The 16,223-nt window shown below is 38.2% G+C and overlaps 1 protein-coding gene and 2 long non-coding RNA genes across 4 annotated transcripts in view; 2 read left to right on the top strand and 1 right to left on the bottom strand.

Moving 5' to 3' along the window:
* LOC103512729 overlaps nucleotides 1–16,184 on the bottom strand; it is a 19,048-nt gene extending 2,864 nt beyond the window's left edge. The window contains exons 1-2 of one of the 2 annotated variants that reach the window (XM_008477508.3): nucleotides 16,050–16,184; nucleotides 7,281–7,348 (exon numbers count right to left, since the gene is read on the bottom strand). In XM_008477508.3, coding sequence (XP_008475730.1) covers nucleotides 7,281–7,348; nucleotides 16,050–16,134 — 153 coding nt within the window. In that variant the 5' untranslated portion in view covers nucleotides 16,135–16,184. The remainder of the gene's footprint in view (nucleotides 1–7,280; nucleotides 7,349–16,049) is intronic. The other variant, XM_026826135.1, reaches the window with a different exon arrangement.
* Nucleotides 1–16,223, top strand: part of LOC113468874 — an 18,650-nt gene extending 2,427 nt beyond the window's left edge. The window contains exon 2 of the long non-coding RNA XR_003392468.1: nucleotides 16,073–16,223. This is a non-coding gene — a long non-coding RNA (uncharacterized LOC113468874). The remainder of the gene's footprint in view (nucleotides 1–16,072) is intronic.
* LOC113468875 lies at nucleotides 5,962–6,570 on the top strand. The gene is made up of 3 exons (XR_003392469.1): nucleotides 5,962–6,007; nucleotides 6,180–6,379; nucleotides 6,453–6,570. It is a non-coding gene; the product is annotated as an uncharacterized LOC113468875 (long non-coding RNA).

Below are 16,223 nucleotides of genomic sequence, written 5' to 3'. Positions count from 1 at the left end.
GATGATGATGCAAGAAAGAGAACTGAAGAGGGGGAGGGGTATAGTGGTATACCCGTATGCCGAGAGTTTCCGAACGAAAACCCGAATATCTACGACTCGCTCGCCTACTCGACTCTCGAGTGAGAAATCGGCGCGGTGTAATTTCCAGGAATAAATATTCAACTCGATTAATTTCCACTCGAGTTGGAAAATAATCGAGTAGAAAATAATCGAGTTGAAAAATCTCACTCGAGTCCCATCACTACGACCGAGCTATTGGTGCTGGCTTAGTTGTGTTTGATTCCCACCCAGGGCAGATTTTATCACAAACATATAAGGTGTGTTTTTGGTACATACAGCTGGCTTTTTCATATCCTGTCTTTTTCTCTCTTTGAATTTGGGGCAATAAGACCTCAACAGTTTTTACTATCAAACCTCATGAAAAAAAAAGGAGAAAAAAAAAAAAAAAAAAAAAAAAAAGGCTAGCCCAGTTAACTTGGAGGATAGCTTAAGTGCTAGCTTGCCTGTTTGATTCCCACCTGGGGTGAACTTTATCCTGCTCAGATGTCTGGCTTTCTCCTATCCTGTCCTTCTTGGATTTGACAAAAACTCTGTTCTTAAGTTCTTTCCTAATTCTGTGAACTGTAGACCTCACTCAGACTCTTGCCTAATCTGAGACTAAGCCTCCTCTTTTCATAATCATAATTTTGATTTTGTCCTATAGATTTATCTAGAATTAGTATCAAGTGTTTATTATGAAACTCAAAGGATTTACTGGAGGTTTAAATTCGAGGACCAAAAATGGACCCTGCTCATTGTATTGACCCCAATTGATGTTTTAAGGTCATGTAGATACCAAATTAAACAAACATCCAAACAAAAAGCAAATCTGTTGAATTAAAACACAAACTTTATTCCCCTTTGAAAACCCTTTTAAAAAAAAAAAAAAAAAAAAAAAAAAAAAAATGCTTGTGGACATGTCGTTCGCGCTGTCACAAAGAGAGTTTAAACTCAGATTAAGCTATCTGATTCCCTGATTTTTTTAAGCTAATCAGATTGCTTAAATCGAGATTAAAACTTAAACGAAGTTTAAACTCACTTTGTGGACCCGGTCCTAATAAAATTACTTGTTTACCTATGGCCTACTTAGGGCCGGGCTTTTTTCGCACATGGGAAGTGAACCTTAGCTTCTCGAAAATGATAGGGACCTCTCACACTGGAAGTGACCAAAAAGAATGGAGCAGTTGCATTTGGGTAAAAATTATTAATAAAAGGTCGATATCTACGTAAAAAGTAGTGAAAAACCTAGAAGTCGTAGAAGAAAAAGAAAAATTCCGTTGGTCCTCATTTTTCCTGCTCTATAACTTTGAAACATCACCCAAGTAAGCGCAACGGATCTATTCTGAGAATTTCAGGCGGCTCGAGGGGCTTCGCGTGACACAGGGCCACCAGAAATTTCTTGGCCAGAAAGCCAATGTGTGAGTGACCCTATTGGAGTATGTAGGAGGGAGAGAGAGAGAGAGAGAGAGAGAGAGAGATTATCACCTCTGAGGTTGAAGTGACTGTTTGGGTACTCATTGTGCAAAGTGATATACTTCTTATCTCTCTTATCAGTTATCATTTTTATTTCAGGTGTGTCCTTTCATGTTTTGCAACAAAAAAATGTGTTATTAGTACCAGCCGAGTTATCTTCGAAGGTAACGCGTGTGCCTTGTAAGCGTTAGGTCGCGGGTTCGTTTCCCGCCCGGGTGGGATTTAATCCTAAACACATCAGGTTGGTTCTCGGAACGGCTGGCTTTCTCCTGTCCTGTCTTCCTTCTCTCTTCGATTTCGGGACGATAAGACCTTAGCAGTTGCAGTTCCCTCTGTCAAACCTCTTGAAAGTTTAAAGTATATGAAGACTTCACGTCACGTCTCATCGTATTGAGTGTTTAATCGACTGAACAAAGTGAATTCTACGTTTTTTTTTTTTTTTTTTTTTTTTTAAAAATTTTTTTAAAACCCCCCCCGGAACACTTTTTTTTTTTCCATTTAGGTTTTTTCCCAAAAAACCTCTCAGGAGAGCCCCTGCGGGGCAGATAGATGATGCCAAAAAGTCCCGAGTCGACCAGCGACGCATCGAACCCAGCACTGCAGTATCCCAGCTCAATGTCGCAAGTAAAAACAACCCTGTCTAAAGTTGGATCTCGTTGCTCCGGCCTCGGTAGAGTTGTGTACCCTTACCTAATTTATTTTGGAAAGTTTGGCCAGAGGCTAGATTATTTATCCAAATATGGGCGCGCTTTTTTCTCCCTCCAAGCACACATAAAAAACGTTCTAAAAATATTTGTACCCAAATGCCCCAGCGTACGACATAATGAGCTACGGTAAGAAGGCTCCTTCTTTTACTGAACCTCGGTATGCATATGAAACATTGTTTTAGACGTTTCCCGAACTTTCGAGAACAATAAAGGGAGCGGGCAGGGTTTAGGGCGCATGACTTTCCCTTCTGATTAGAGGGGAGGGAGCTTTTCTCCTTTTCAGGAGGAGGCAGGGGGTGAGAGGGTAATAACGGAGAGGGAGGGGAGAAAAAGTCTGAAATTTACAACGCTGAACGCCAGGTTTGAGTCATTGTTTTCGTTAACGAAAAATTGCAACGTTAGGTAGCCGGTACTCATTGTAAATTACGTAGGTACCGGACCTAACATTATGTGACATTTAATTCCGTCGAAAATGGTTGAACCAATGAGATTCGCTTGACAGGTAAACATACGAAACAACAATTTTTTTGTTTTTTTTTTTTTTTTTTTTTTTTTTTTTTTTTTTTTTTTTTTTTAAGAGGTTTGACAGAGGGAACTTTAACTGCTATGGTCTTATCGTCCCGAAATCGAGGAGAGAAGGAAGACAGGATAGGAGAAAGCCAGCCGTTTCCGAGAACGAACATTATCCCATCAGGATAAAATCCGCCCCGGGCGGGAATCGAACCCGCGGCCTAGCGCTTACAAGGCAGACGCACTACCAACTAAGCTAACTAGGCTGGTTGACTGAATTAAAAGTCGCATAATCGAATATAACTCCGCCTGAGTAGGACCAAATAAAGCCAGCAGCACGCGATTGTCCAGATGGTCCCTCATCCGAATAACAACCAAGTACAACGTTGCTTAACACCACTGCGATGGAGTCAACATACTAGACCCCCTGGAAAACTCAAGTGAAACACTTTGATTACTAAGAACACACCAGTGAATGACTAAATGCTCTGAAAATAGGACTAGAGCGTTTAACGTGTTAAAGAATAAGGGGCAAGCATGAAAGTTTAATAGTGTGAGATGATGAAGTCCGATTTATATAAGGGTACATGTGTCAAATGAAGCCAATCATCTCATCTCTTATCATTTTGAGGTTTTTCGAACATGAGTGCAGACCTCCAGACTGCAGAGTCTTCCTCATTAGATGGGGACAAATACCTAAACAGATAACACCTGAAAGATTCTGGTCAACTTAGAAAGATATTTATATGTATGTAGGTACATCTATTTTGTTGGATATATTTTAAATATTATATTAATTTAATTACACAAGGGACTAGTAGATATATGTATACCTATTTAATTACAGAAATGAGACCTGTTCAGCGTCCACCCACGGCTTTTAGAGTTGCATCCATCACGTCGTGAATTCCTTGGAACTTGGAACCGCTTGATTTAACCCTTGACAAAGTTCAGGACAGCTCTCTTCAGTTGTTAGAGTTGGATCCATCACGTCGTGAATTCCTTGGAACTTGGAACCGCTTGATTTAACCCTTGACAAAGTTCAGGACAGCTCTCTTCAGCTTCAGTTGTGCAGTCCCCAATTAGCAGCAGTAGGTATAACCAAAACTGAGTAGGTACATTAGGTCTCTGTGGAACTCGGTACCTCATCCCATCCTAAACTCTCTTTCTTTCCAGTCTTTCAAAGCCTCCTTAACAGAAGCAGTCAGCGAAGGGTTATTTTCCTCCTAATGTCCCTCTCAGATGACGGCCTGGTCGCAGTATTTCAAATAGATGATCTCCAAAATTCCAGTCGACAGCGAGCATCGAACCCAGCACTGCAATATCGCACTCATTTGTTCGGCAAAGTAAAAACTAACCTCCTGTCTAAAGTTGGATCTCGTTGCTCTCGGCTCTCGGTATGTAGTTGTGTACCTACCTATGTTATTCTTGAAAGTTTGGCGCAACTCTACATTATTTATCAAATATCGCGCCTTTTTTTTCTCCCTCACAAGGACACACAAAAAACTTCTGAAAAATATTTGTACCCAAATTCCCCAGCGTACGACTATAAGAGCTTACGGTAAAGGCTCGCTTTCTCTACTGAACTCTATCGTATGGAAACATTGTAGACGTTTTCTCTGAACTTTTTCGGAGAAAAAAAGGAGCGCATGGTGTAGGGGCGCATGAGCTTTCTCCTCTCTGATAGAGGGGAGGGGGAGCTTTCTCCTTTCAGAGAGAGCGGAGGGGGGGAGAGGGTGAATAACGAGGGGAGGGGAGGGAGAAAAAGTCTTGAAGGTTTAGCACGTTGAACGCCGGGTTTTGGAGTCATCTTGTTTTTCCGTTAACAAAAAATTCAACGTAGGTAGGTACCTAATTGATATCTGTATCGTAGGTATTCGATTATGTGACTTTTAATTCATCCCAAATCATCTAAGAAGTCTATTTTTCTCCACGGAGAACCATGCTTTATTAAACAATCAAATCTTGCGTTCTTATTGGGACACCCTTTACTTACAATGTTACGTATGTAATAGGTACCCCCAAATCTCAGGAGGAAAAGAGGTATCAATACATTTCCAATCAAATTAATCTCTTGTGAGCTTCTTATTGGGACACCCTTTACTTACAATGTTACGTATGTAATAGGTACCCCCAAATCTCAGGAGGAAAAGAGTTTAAGTTAAGTATCAATACATTTCCAATCAAATTAATCTCTTGTGAGCAAATTTCATCTAATACTAATAGGTAATAAAATAGATTTAAACATGTGTCGTTTCAATGATCAAGCAATGATAAATTACCTTTATTCGGGAATTTCCATTGTTGATGTCATCACTCTCATTCATGATGAGCTTTCAGAACCAAGTAGCCATTTGGTTTTAGGATTCCCTTTCGTGTCATTTTCCGTTTTGGTGACGAGAAATGGCCTCGATGATCAAGTAATTTTACCCCCCTAGACTACTTTCTGTGAGGGTGTCTAATCTGTCTAAAGTCACATCACAGGTTTACAACAACAAACCCACACCCACTAAAGAATTGAAAAGTGAAATTGAACGCTGCATCAACAGATAGAGCCTGGTTTCTTCAAATTTGTCATCGAAAATTTTGTCAACTGGGAATGAATGTACCATCAATGTCGAGGATGCTATCGATCTGATTATTTTTCCAGACAAAATTTTAGGATGTTTACTTCCCAAATCATCTAAGAAGTCTATTTTTCTCCACGGAGAACCATGCTTTATTAAACAATCAAATCTTGCGTTCTTATTAGGACACCCTTTACTTATAATGTTACGTATGTAATAGGTACCCCCAAATCTCAGGAGGAAAAGAGTTTAAGTTAAGTATCAATAGATTTCCAATCAAATTAATCTCTTGTGAGAAAATTTCATCTAATAGGTAATAAAATAGATTTAAACATGTGTCGTTTCAATGATCAAGCAATGATAAATTACCTTTATTCAGGGGTTTCCATTGTTGATGTCATCACTCTCATGCATGATGAGCTTTCAGAACCAAGTAGCCATTTGGTCGACTGATCTAATCCAAATGGCAACTAACCTCAAGTTGGTCTCTTAGTGCGAAAAGATAACAAGCTGTCCGTCCGTCCGGGAATTTTTTCAGCCCGTATTGATTAGAGAAAATCAGTACCTATGTACCTACCTAATTTGTTTAATATTCAGTTTACCTATTATTATTCTTGATTTGATTTTTTGATTTTACTTTTTGTAGTCATAAAAACAAAAATTAGAAAAATAAATGTAAGCAGGTGGGCCAATAAATGGTACGTTTTTTAGGTGGGCGAATAAATGGTAGGACTTACCCTATCTTGTATCTAGGTAAGTACATACATACTAACTGAATCTAATCTGCAGGTCATATTTAGGGGGGCCGGGCCTCCCTTTGGACTTCCTCAACTATGGCGTGGACTCCGAAAATTTGGATACGGCCCTGAATAGCTAGATAAAGGTGGGCGAATAAATGGTAGGACTTACCCTATCTTGTATCTAGGTAAGTACATACATACTAACTGAATCTAATCTGCAGGTCATATTTTAGGGGGGCCGGGCCTCCCTTTGGGCTTCCTCAACTATGGCGTGGACTCCGAAAATTTAGATACGGCCCTGAATAGCTAGATAAATGTAGATTGTGCTAAGGAAGATCAAAAGGTCGTACGCGTATGCATATACATACTTGTTCCTGAGCTAGATAAATGTAGATGGTGCTAAGGAAGATCAAAAGGTCGTACGCGTATGCATATGCTTGTTCCTGCTGATATTCACGGGATACATTAGATACTATGTATGTAGTTGGTTGACGGGAAAAACACACAATTATTTAAATATTTACATACGATGAAATCGCATTTGAGTATTTATATCTCGCGGAACCCTTGCCGTCAGCTCGCGGAACCCCTAGGTTCCGCGGAACACCAATTAAGAAACACTCCGTCCACTATACCTTTTATTATTAGTAATAATAAAGGAAGGACGGACTAAAAATTCACCTTGCTGAAAACGTCAACGACAGATAAAGAGGGCTTTATTGCTTTAGATAATATAAATCGGCAAATAAACTACTTGATATGAATTATCTTTTAATCGCCAAAGATATGGAGCAAATACAGCACAAACTTCTATTTCTAGTTCTAGCAATCCAAATAGTAGACATGCTTCTGGTAAAAGGAGGAAGCCGAAACTCCGAAAGGTATAAACTTGCCAAAGATATGGAGCAAATACAGCACAAACTTCTATTTCTAGTTCTAGCAATCCAAATAGTAGACATGCTTCTGGTAAAAGGAGGAATCCGAAACTCCGAAAGGTATAAACTTAGAGAGAAAGGAGCAGCATTTAGGTTGTTCCGTAAAAATTAATGGTATGTAGGGTAAGTGTACCATTTATTCGCCCACCTAAAAAACGTACCATTTATTGGCCCACCTGTACCATACGCCATAATATATAAGTCTAACCGTTATGTCGCTATAGCTGAAAACCGCCAAAAAAACGGTCGAAATCTGTCCAAAAGCGGTCAAAATACCGCCAAGAGCAGCAACTAGTCCAGGATGAACTGGTCTCCTTCATAGATGTTGAGTTGTTCTTTGGCAATAGAGTCTTTGTACAGGTAGACGACGCCATCACCATATACGGTGCGAGCTGAGAAGGTAATGGGTAGGATGGAAAACACTGAGATCAGCAGGAGACAGGCGCAACTTAAAGCAGTCATTGCTGATTACTGATGAGGACGGTGTTTTGGAGAGGTTGGAGAACAAAGTAACAAATTGAAGAAAGATTGACTGGAAAAATTCCGATGACACTGTCAGATGCTGGTTATTTTTATTGTTCCTTATATTGGATACAGATAAGATTTCCTGCAATAAGGATTACTTACTTGAAATAAAGAGGATTTCATATTGCTGAGCATGGGAAACAGAGTGTTCTTTAGTTCAAACTTTAGTTTAGTTCAAACTTTAGTTCACACAACTGCACGGTCTGCAAAACATCCCAAACTTGCCAATAAGTAAAGATCAATTAAATAGATACTATTATTGATAGGTGCCTAATAAAAACGATAAGTACAAAACTGAGAAGAACTAAGAACAAAACTGATTTGCAAAACAATCAATGTAGGTAGTTCCATTTCACATAATGATTGCAATGAACAATTTACATAAATATGCTAGTATGAAACTCATATCCGATAATAATATAATACCTACATAATGTGTAATGAGCCTTTATCTGATAATATAATAAGCCTTTATCTCAGGTAATCTCAGGTTCTAGTTCAAGTTCTGGATCACATGGGATTGGAGGCTGTACAAAGAGTATGTACCTACGTAATAAGTCTAATCCCAGGAAATTAAATTTCCACACATGGCCTTGACGCTCTTGGCGGAAATAAGTAAATGAACAAATTATTTTTAATCAGCGGCGATAGCACTTTGAATGCACCATTGCATCAGTTCCTATAGTCCCATCTTCCCAAAGGTTCACTGAAGATAAGCGATGTTGATATCCGGTTGAGTGATCATCTGGGCAATCACGTGGAGCTGCCAGACCTTTGGTTCCTATCCCTACACCCAACTATTTGTGTTTGGTGCTAAGCTGTTACCATTATTTCCTGCAATAAGGATTACTTACTTGAAATAAAGAGGATTTCATATTGCTGAGCATGGGAAACAGAGTGTTCTTTAGTTCAAACTGACGTTACACAACTGACGGTCTGCAGAACATCCCAAACTTGCCAATAAGTAAAGATCAATTAAATAGATACTATTATTGATAGGTGCCTAATAAAAACAATAAGTAAAAAACTGAGAAGAACTAAGAACAAAACTGATTTGCAAAACAATCAATGTAGGTAGTTCCATTTCACATAATGATTGCAATGAACAATTTTCATAAATATGCTAGTATGAAACTCATATCCGATAATAATAATTATAATACCTATATAATGAGCCTTTATCTGATAATATAATAAGCCTTTATCTCAGGTAATCTCAGGTTATAGTTCAAGTTCTGGATCACATGGGTTTGGAGGCTGTACAAAGAGTATTGTAGGTACGTAATAAGTCTAACCCCAGGAAATTAAATTTCCACACATGGCCTTGACGCTCTTGGCGGAAATAAGTAAATGAACAAATTATTTTTAACCAGCGGAGATAGCACGTTGAATGCACCATTGCATCAGTTCCCATAATCCCATCTTCCCAAAGGTTCACTGAAGATAAGCAGATAATATAATAAGCCTTTATCTCAGGTAATCTCAGGTTCTAGTTCAAGTTCTGGATCACATGGGATTGGAGGCTGTACAAAGAGTATTGTACGTAATAAGTCTAATCTCAGGAAATTAAATTTTCCACACATGGCCTTGACGCTCTTGGCGGAAATAAGTAGGTAAATGAACAAATTATTTTTAACCAGCGGCGATAGCACTTTGAATGCACCATTGCATCAGTTCCTATAATCCCATCTTCCCAAAGGTTCACTGAAGATAAGCAATGTTGATATCCGGTTGAGTGATCATCTGGGTAATCACGTGGAGCTGCCAGACCTTTGGTTCCTATCCCTACACCCAACCCTTTGTGTTTGGTGCTAAGCTATTACCATTACATAGTTTGAAGATTTTAGAAATCTTCAGTAACTTGTTAGGTGTTTTCCATTGATGTTTTTCGGAGGTTTATTCAGCCCGGCCTCCATGTTAATTGAGATTTGCATTCCAGGATGGCATGGGTAGCCATTCCCTACAGCTGGAAAATGAAATAATAAAAGGACAAAATTGCAAGCGAAAAGTGACTTGTATTTAGATTTAAGTAGGTACAATAAAAATAATATTAACCAAATTACATCTAAATAATTATCTAATAATTTCTCTGAAATGCCCCGTATACGAGAATATCAAAGGTCAGATTATGAAATTAATGTTGTTCCAATTTACCCTTAATATTTATTTTTCCACGTTAAATATTTAAAGTCAATATTTAAGGGTATTTGAGTAAATTTAGAGTGTATGGCCGCCATACACGCCCTACATGGACGCTACGCCACTTAATTATCTAATAATTTCTCTGAAATGCCCCGTATACGAGAATATCAAAGGTCAGATTACGAAATGTTGTTCCAATTTTCCCCTATTATTTATTTTTCCACACCATTTTTTGTACGATTTAGTTTCTCGATTCAAGTCTAATTTGACAATTGTCGGCAAACTGGGATGTCATAACTGCGAAACTCAAATATTAGGCGAGCGAGGAAAAGTTTTCTCTCCCGCAGTCTCTGCGCTCTGTGTATTTCTTATGGTGATTTTAGCGATCGAAAATTGATCATATCTCAGGATCGGTTTAGCATTTCGCAAAATCCTTTCTTATTGCACACTAGACCATAAAAGGAATATTCCTACCAAATTTTAGCTTTCTAGGTGTTGTGGTTCTAGAGATAGAGCGATCAGTGTGTGAAATGTGAATGAGTGAATGGATCTCGTTCTTATAATATAAGATTGATACGTAGACATACCTGTATTTTGTTTCATGATTTGTCCTCTTGGAGTAAAAATCCTATTCTAAATGGCAAATTTATCTAGATAATTTTATTCGATTGACAGTCTTCTCAATTAAATCCACCGGGGCAAATCGACAGCCGCAAAACTCGAGAAAGATTAAATAGTGCCAAAGATAAAAATATAATAGGGTTGTAAAACTAAACAGATCATATATCAATGCAAAACGAAAACTAACAAAATAATTACTTACTCTGAACATTTTTCCCTAATCCGGGATTTATGGATTTCCTGGAGTTACATAGGTATTCATAAATATGAGGAGAAAAAAATGTCAATTTGGTATAATTTACTTCCTTTTACATTATCATCTACTGAGAATTTATTTTGATTTTTTTTTTCTTCCTCTTACTTAAGGTATATTATATGGATAAATGAATAATTATTAAACTCCAAGCTTTTCACTTATGTAGTGGACATTATGAAAATACTCCCAACAAGCACTTTAAAGAGCCGTCAGTGGAAAGGGTGTTTAAAATAATAATATCCATCAGAAGACTATTCCAAAGGCGTTCTGCTCAAATATGGAAAGAATTCGAATAGGCCAAGCCCCCAAAGTTCTATGAAATAGAATTTCAAGTGCTCTTACTTAGAGTGTTTGAGATCTTGCTGCGTTCTCTCTTCGCTTTCTGGACGATAAGACCTTAGCAGTTACAGTTCCCTGTATGCAACCTCTTTAAAGAAAGAAGAAGAAAAATAGATATGGACCCTGTCATAGGTATAATATTTTATTTCCATACAATGAGATAAGAAATTACAATCATATTTATTACCAGTTCATACATGGGCTGTATTTTCCTTGTGGCTTTTATTTTTTATAATTTAGTTTAAATAGGAATTTAGTTTAAAAAGTTAAAACTAGGTGGTGTGGGAGCTCCTGAAGACAAAACCTCAGAAGTTTTTCGAGATCTAATATGGCGTTGGGAGTTGTCAGTTGACGTTATCCGTTTGCATAGCTCAACTAATTTTCCACAAGGAAAATACGGCCATTCTAAAAACACATTTATAATTTTATTATTTTATACAAACTGGATTTTTGAACAACCATGCTTGAAAACGACTGCAACCATGCATGATGAGCTTTCAGAACCAAGTAGCTGCTAGATAAATGTAGATGGTGCTAAGGAAGATCAAAAGGTCGTACGCGTATGCATATGCTTGTTCCTGCTGATATTCACGGGATACATAGATACTATGTATGTAGTTGGTTGACGGGAAAAACACACAATTATTTAAGTATTTACATACGATGAAATCGCATTTGAGTATTTGAGGAAGTACCTAAGAAGAATTTTGTTTTGACAGTGAACTTGAGATAAATAAAGGGTGTCCCAATAAGAACGCAAGATTTGAAAGGGTCATAACTTTTTTATGCGTTGTTTTATCTTGCCGAATCTTTGACAGATTGATTGTAAACATATCAAAATTAGTCATTATGGAGTCTAAAACGGTTCAACAACGCGTTAACATAATAAAATCGACAAATTATCACTTTTCCACGAGAATTTTTCTAGTCGTAATCGTGTCATTTTCCGTTTTGGTGACGAGAAATGGCCTCGATGATCAAGTAATTTTACCCCCCTAGACTACTTTCTGTGAGGGTGTCTAAAGTCACAGGTTTACAACAACAAACCCACACCCACTAAAGCATTGAAACGTTGATCAAGTAATTTTACCCCCCTAGACTACTTTCTGTGAGGGTGTCTAAAGTCACAGGTTTACAACAACAAACCCACACCCACTAAAGAATTGAAACGTGAAATTGAACGCTGCATCAACAGATAGAGCCTGGTTTCTTCAAATTTGTCATCGAAAATTTTGTCAACTAGGAATGAATGTACCATCAATGTCGAGGATGCTATCGATCTGATTATTTTTCCAGACAAAATTAGAGCCTGGTTTCTTCAAATTTGTCATCGAGAATTTTGTCAAATGGGAATGAATGTACCATCAATGTCGAGGATGCTATCGATCTGACTATTTTTCCAGACAAAATTTTAGGATGTTTACTTCCCAAATCATCTAAGAAGTCTATTTTTCTCCACGGAGAACCATGCTTTATTAAACAATCAAATCTTGCGTTCTTATTGGGACACCCTTTACTTACAATGTTACGTATGTAATAGGTACCCCCAAATCTCAGGAGGAAAAGAGTTTAAGTTAAGTATCCATACATTTCCAATCAAATTAATCTCTTGTGAGCAAATTTCATCTAATTATCTAATAGGTAATAAAATAGATTTAAACATGTGTCGTTTCCATGATCAAGCAATGATAAATTACCTTTATTCAGGGGTTTCCATTGTTGATGTCATCACTCTCATTCATGATGAGCTTTCAGAACCAAGTAGCCATTTGGTTTTAGGATTCCCTTGCTTCCAGTCTAATTTGACAATTGTCGGCAAACCTTGATGTGGTTACCATTTCCAACACGACCTGCTCCATATTAGCACATGTAGGAGATGGTAGGATTCGATAGTTTCGTAATATTGTCGACGCGACAGTTTTCATCTGAAGCATGGCGTATTTTTTTTGTTTTTTTTTTTTTTTTTTTTTTTTTTTTTTTTTTTTTTTTTTTTTAAGAGGTTTGACAGAGGGAACTTTAACTGCTATGGTCTTATCGTCCCGAAATCGAGGAGAGAAGGAAGACAGGATAGGAGAAAGCCAGCCGTTCCGAGAACGAACATTATCCCATCAGGATAAAATCCGCCCCGGGCGGGAATCGAACCCGCGGCCTAGCGCTTACAAGGCAGACGCACTACCAACTAAGCTAACTAGGCTGGTTGACTGAATAAAAAGTCGCATAATCGAATATAACTCCGCCTGAGTAGGACGAAATAAAGCCAGCAGCACGCGATTGTCCAGCTGGTCACTCATCCGAATAACAACCAAGTACAACGTTGCTTAACACCACTGCGATGGAGTCAACATACTAGACCCCCTGGAACATCATGTGACGAGCAAAACTCATAGTGTTGTCAGAAGTGTTTGATGCCGCAATTTCTCTCACAATGTTCCTGCTGTATCCTCGGATCACCTCTTCAAGCTTTGATTCGGCTTTGGTTAATCCCAACAGCTTGCTTACAATGTCGAACGACAATATGGGGTTCAGAACTCGCATTTGGATGGACTGAAAATAGGAAGTAATCCTTCATATCATTCTGAAATTTCTGAGACAAAGATCCCAGATTCAGAGCGTTTAACGTGTTAAAGAATAAGGGGCAAGCATGAAAGTTTAATAGTGTGAGATGATGAGGTCCGATTTATATAAGGGTACATGGTCCGCCCCGGGCGGGAATCGAACCCGCGGCCTAGCGCTTACAAGGCAGACGCACTACCAACTAAGCTAACTAGGCTGGTTGACTGAATTAAAAGTCGCATAATCGAATATAACTCCGCCTGAGTAGGACCAAATAAAGCCAGCAGCACGCGATTGTCCAGATGGTCACTCATCCGAATAACAACCAAGTCCAACGTTGCTTAACACCACTGCGATGGAGTCAACATACTGGACCCCCTGGAGTTGCTTACAATGTCGAACGACAATATGGGGTTCAGAACTCGCATTTGGATGGACTGAAAATACGAAGTAATCCTTCATATCATTCTGAAATTTCTGAGACAAAGATCCCAGATTTTCCTTTTGAATTATTATTATTTTTTTTTTTATTTTTTTTTTTTTTAAAGAATACTTTTCATTTATTTACATAAATAAATCATACATTACAACAAATAACAGTAATAATTAAAAAAAAAATAATGATATTGATATTGGTAACACTAATAATGTCTTGGGAACTTCATCGTAAAATTTATGTATAGGTAGGTATGTACTTAAACTAAACTACAAAGTTTTTGTATTAGAAAGAAGACTTTATGGGCGAATTTCAAGATTCAAGACTTTCCTTTGAATCTTGAAACCTTTTCTTTCGCAGTGCTACTCCCTATAAGCATTTTCTCAATTATTGTTCAAGTTATAATACCTACCCAGCTACCTACCTATTTGATGTAACCTATAATAACGAGCTTAGATTTAATTTACATGTAAAATGTCCATCATGGCTTTGACTACAGGATGATCATTGAACTCCTGAGCTTTGGGATTCTCCCCCAGTGTACTTCTGATAACCATGTCAAATGTTGCCAAGTTGAGCATTGTCCCGGGATAGAAACTTTCTCCTTTCTCCATGAGAGGCCGAATTTTGTCCACAAGAATATTGGTCTCCTCATAGAAACTTTCTCCTTTCTCCATGAGAGGCCGAAATTTGTCCACAAGAATATTGGTCTCCTCGCATTGTCCCGGGATAGAAACTTTCTCCTTTCTCCATGAGAGGCCGAAATTTGTCCACAAGAATATTGGTCTCCTCGAAGAATATGCAGGTGTAGGTTTTGATCAGTGAATGATGGAAACTAGGGGCGAGCATTTTCCTATCCGCTCGCCATTTTTCTACTGATGAATATCCCAATACACCATCTTGAAACAGAGATGATAGCTTCTCGTAGAAGTTGGCTTTGTGGAGAATTTTATTGAGAACGAAATAGGTGGGATTGGCATCCAGACTGAAAATGAAGAATTCTGCACCGTAGAAACATTGTGCCATCCGCTCCCCAAGTGATCTGAAGAAAAAAATGGAGATAAATGAAATGCAGAATAAATTTGTTGCTATTCTTTGTAACCTACCTATAAGGTGTATTTGGAGATGGCCAACCAATATCTATCAACTGTTCCTTTGTATCATATTTTTAGATCTGGCCAACATAGCTTCTCGTAGAAGTTGGCTTTGTGGAGAATTTTATTGAGAACGAAATAGGTGGGATTGGCATCCAGACTGAAAATGAAGAATTCGGCACCGTAGAAACATTGTGCCATCCGCTCCCCAAGTGATCTGAAGAAAAACAAAAATGGAGATAAATGAAATGCAGAATAAATTAGTTGCTATTCTTTGTAACCTACCTATAAGGTGTATTTGGAGATGGCCAACCAATATCTATCAACTGTTGGACAAATGTCTCTTAGGGATTCTAACTGTGAGGCTAAGTTCCTTTTGTATCATATTTTTAGATCTGACCAACCAAGAATCAAGAATCTCTACAAAACACTCTGATGGTACGCTCTCACCTAAAGTAGAAGTGTTGTTCGTGCATGACCGAAACCTTCAGGGTGAAGATGCTTCCGGCCCCTAACAGAGGCCATTGGAAAGGACCCTTTAACTTCCCAGCCACCCTGTAGTATTTTCTTCTCCTGTAGCAAATGATGCAGGTGAAGGACACGATGGCGCAGACTAGAAGATAACTGAGCGAGTTCTTTTGAAACAAAACCTGTAGGAGAGGAAACAGAAAAGACATTGGAGATATGAGTAGTATTGAGGAGACGATTGAAGAAATACAAAGTTCAAATATTGAGACACGATGGCGCAGACTAGAAGATAACTGAGCGAGTTCTTTTGAAACAAAACCTGTAAGAGAGGAAACAGAAAAGACATTGGAGATAAGAGTAGTACTGAGGAGACGATTGAAGAAATACAAAGTTCAAATATTGTACGAGTAGTATTGAGGAGACGATTGAAGAAATACAAAGTTCAAATATTGAGAACAGTGAAGAAATACTTATTTTATGTAATACTACTGATAGGTACACTGATACCAGCCTTAAGAACATTTGCAATGTGTATTTTAAATTGTTGCAAGATTAAATATCGTCTGTGTTATGACGTCATTACATCATTTTATGATATATGACGTCAGTATGCGATAGTAGATCAAAAATCTGATTTCTATCACCATACACGGTGCGAGCTGAGAAGGTAATGGGTAGGATGGAAAACACTGAGATCAGCAGGAGACAGGCGCAACTTAAAGCAGTCATTGCTGATTACTGATGAGGACGGTGTTTTGGAGAGGTTGGAGAACAAAGTAACAAATTGAAGAAAGATTGACTGAAAAAATTCCGATGAC

Source organism: Diaphorina citri, unplaced genomic scaffold (genome assembly GCF_000475195.1).
Source record: "Diaphorina citri unplaced genomic scaffold, Diaci psyllid genome assembly version 1.1 scaffold878, whole genome shotgun sequence".
NCBI lineage: Eukaryota > Metazoa > Arthropoda > Insecta > Hemiptera > Psyllidae > Diaphorina > Diaphorina citri.
The sequence above is the reverse complement of the archived record's forward strand: the minus strand, read 5'-3'. Positions and strand labels throughout refer to the sequence as shown.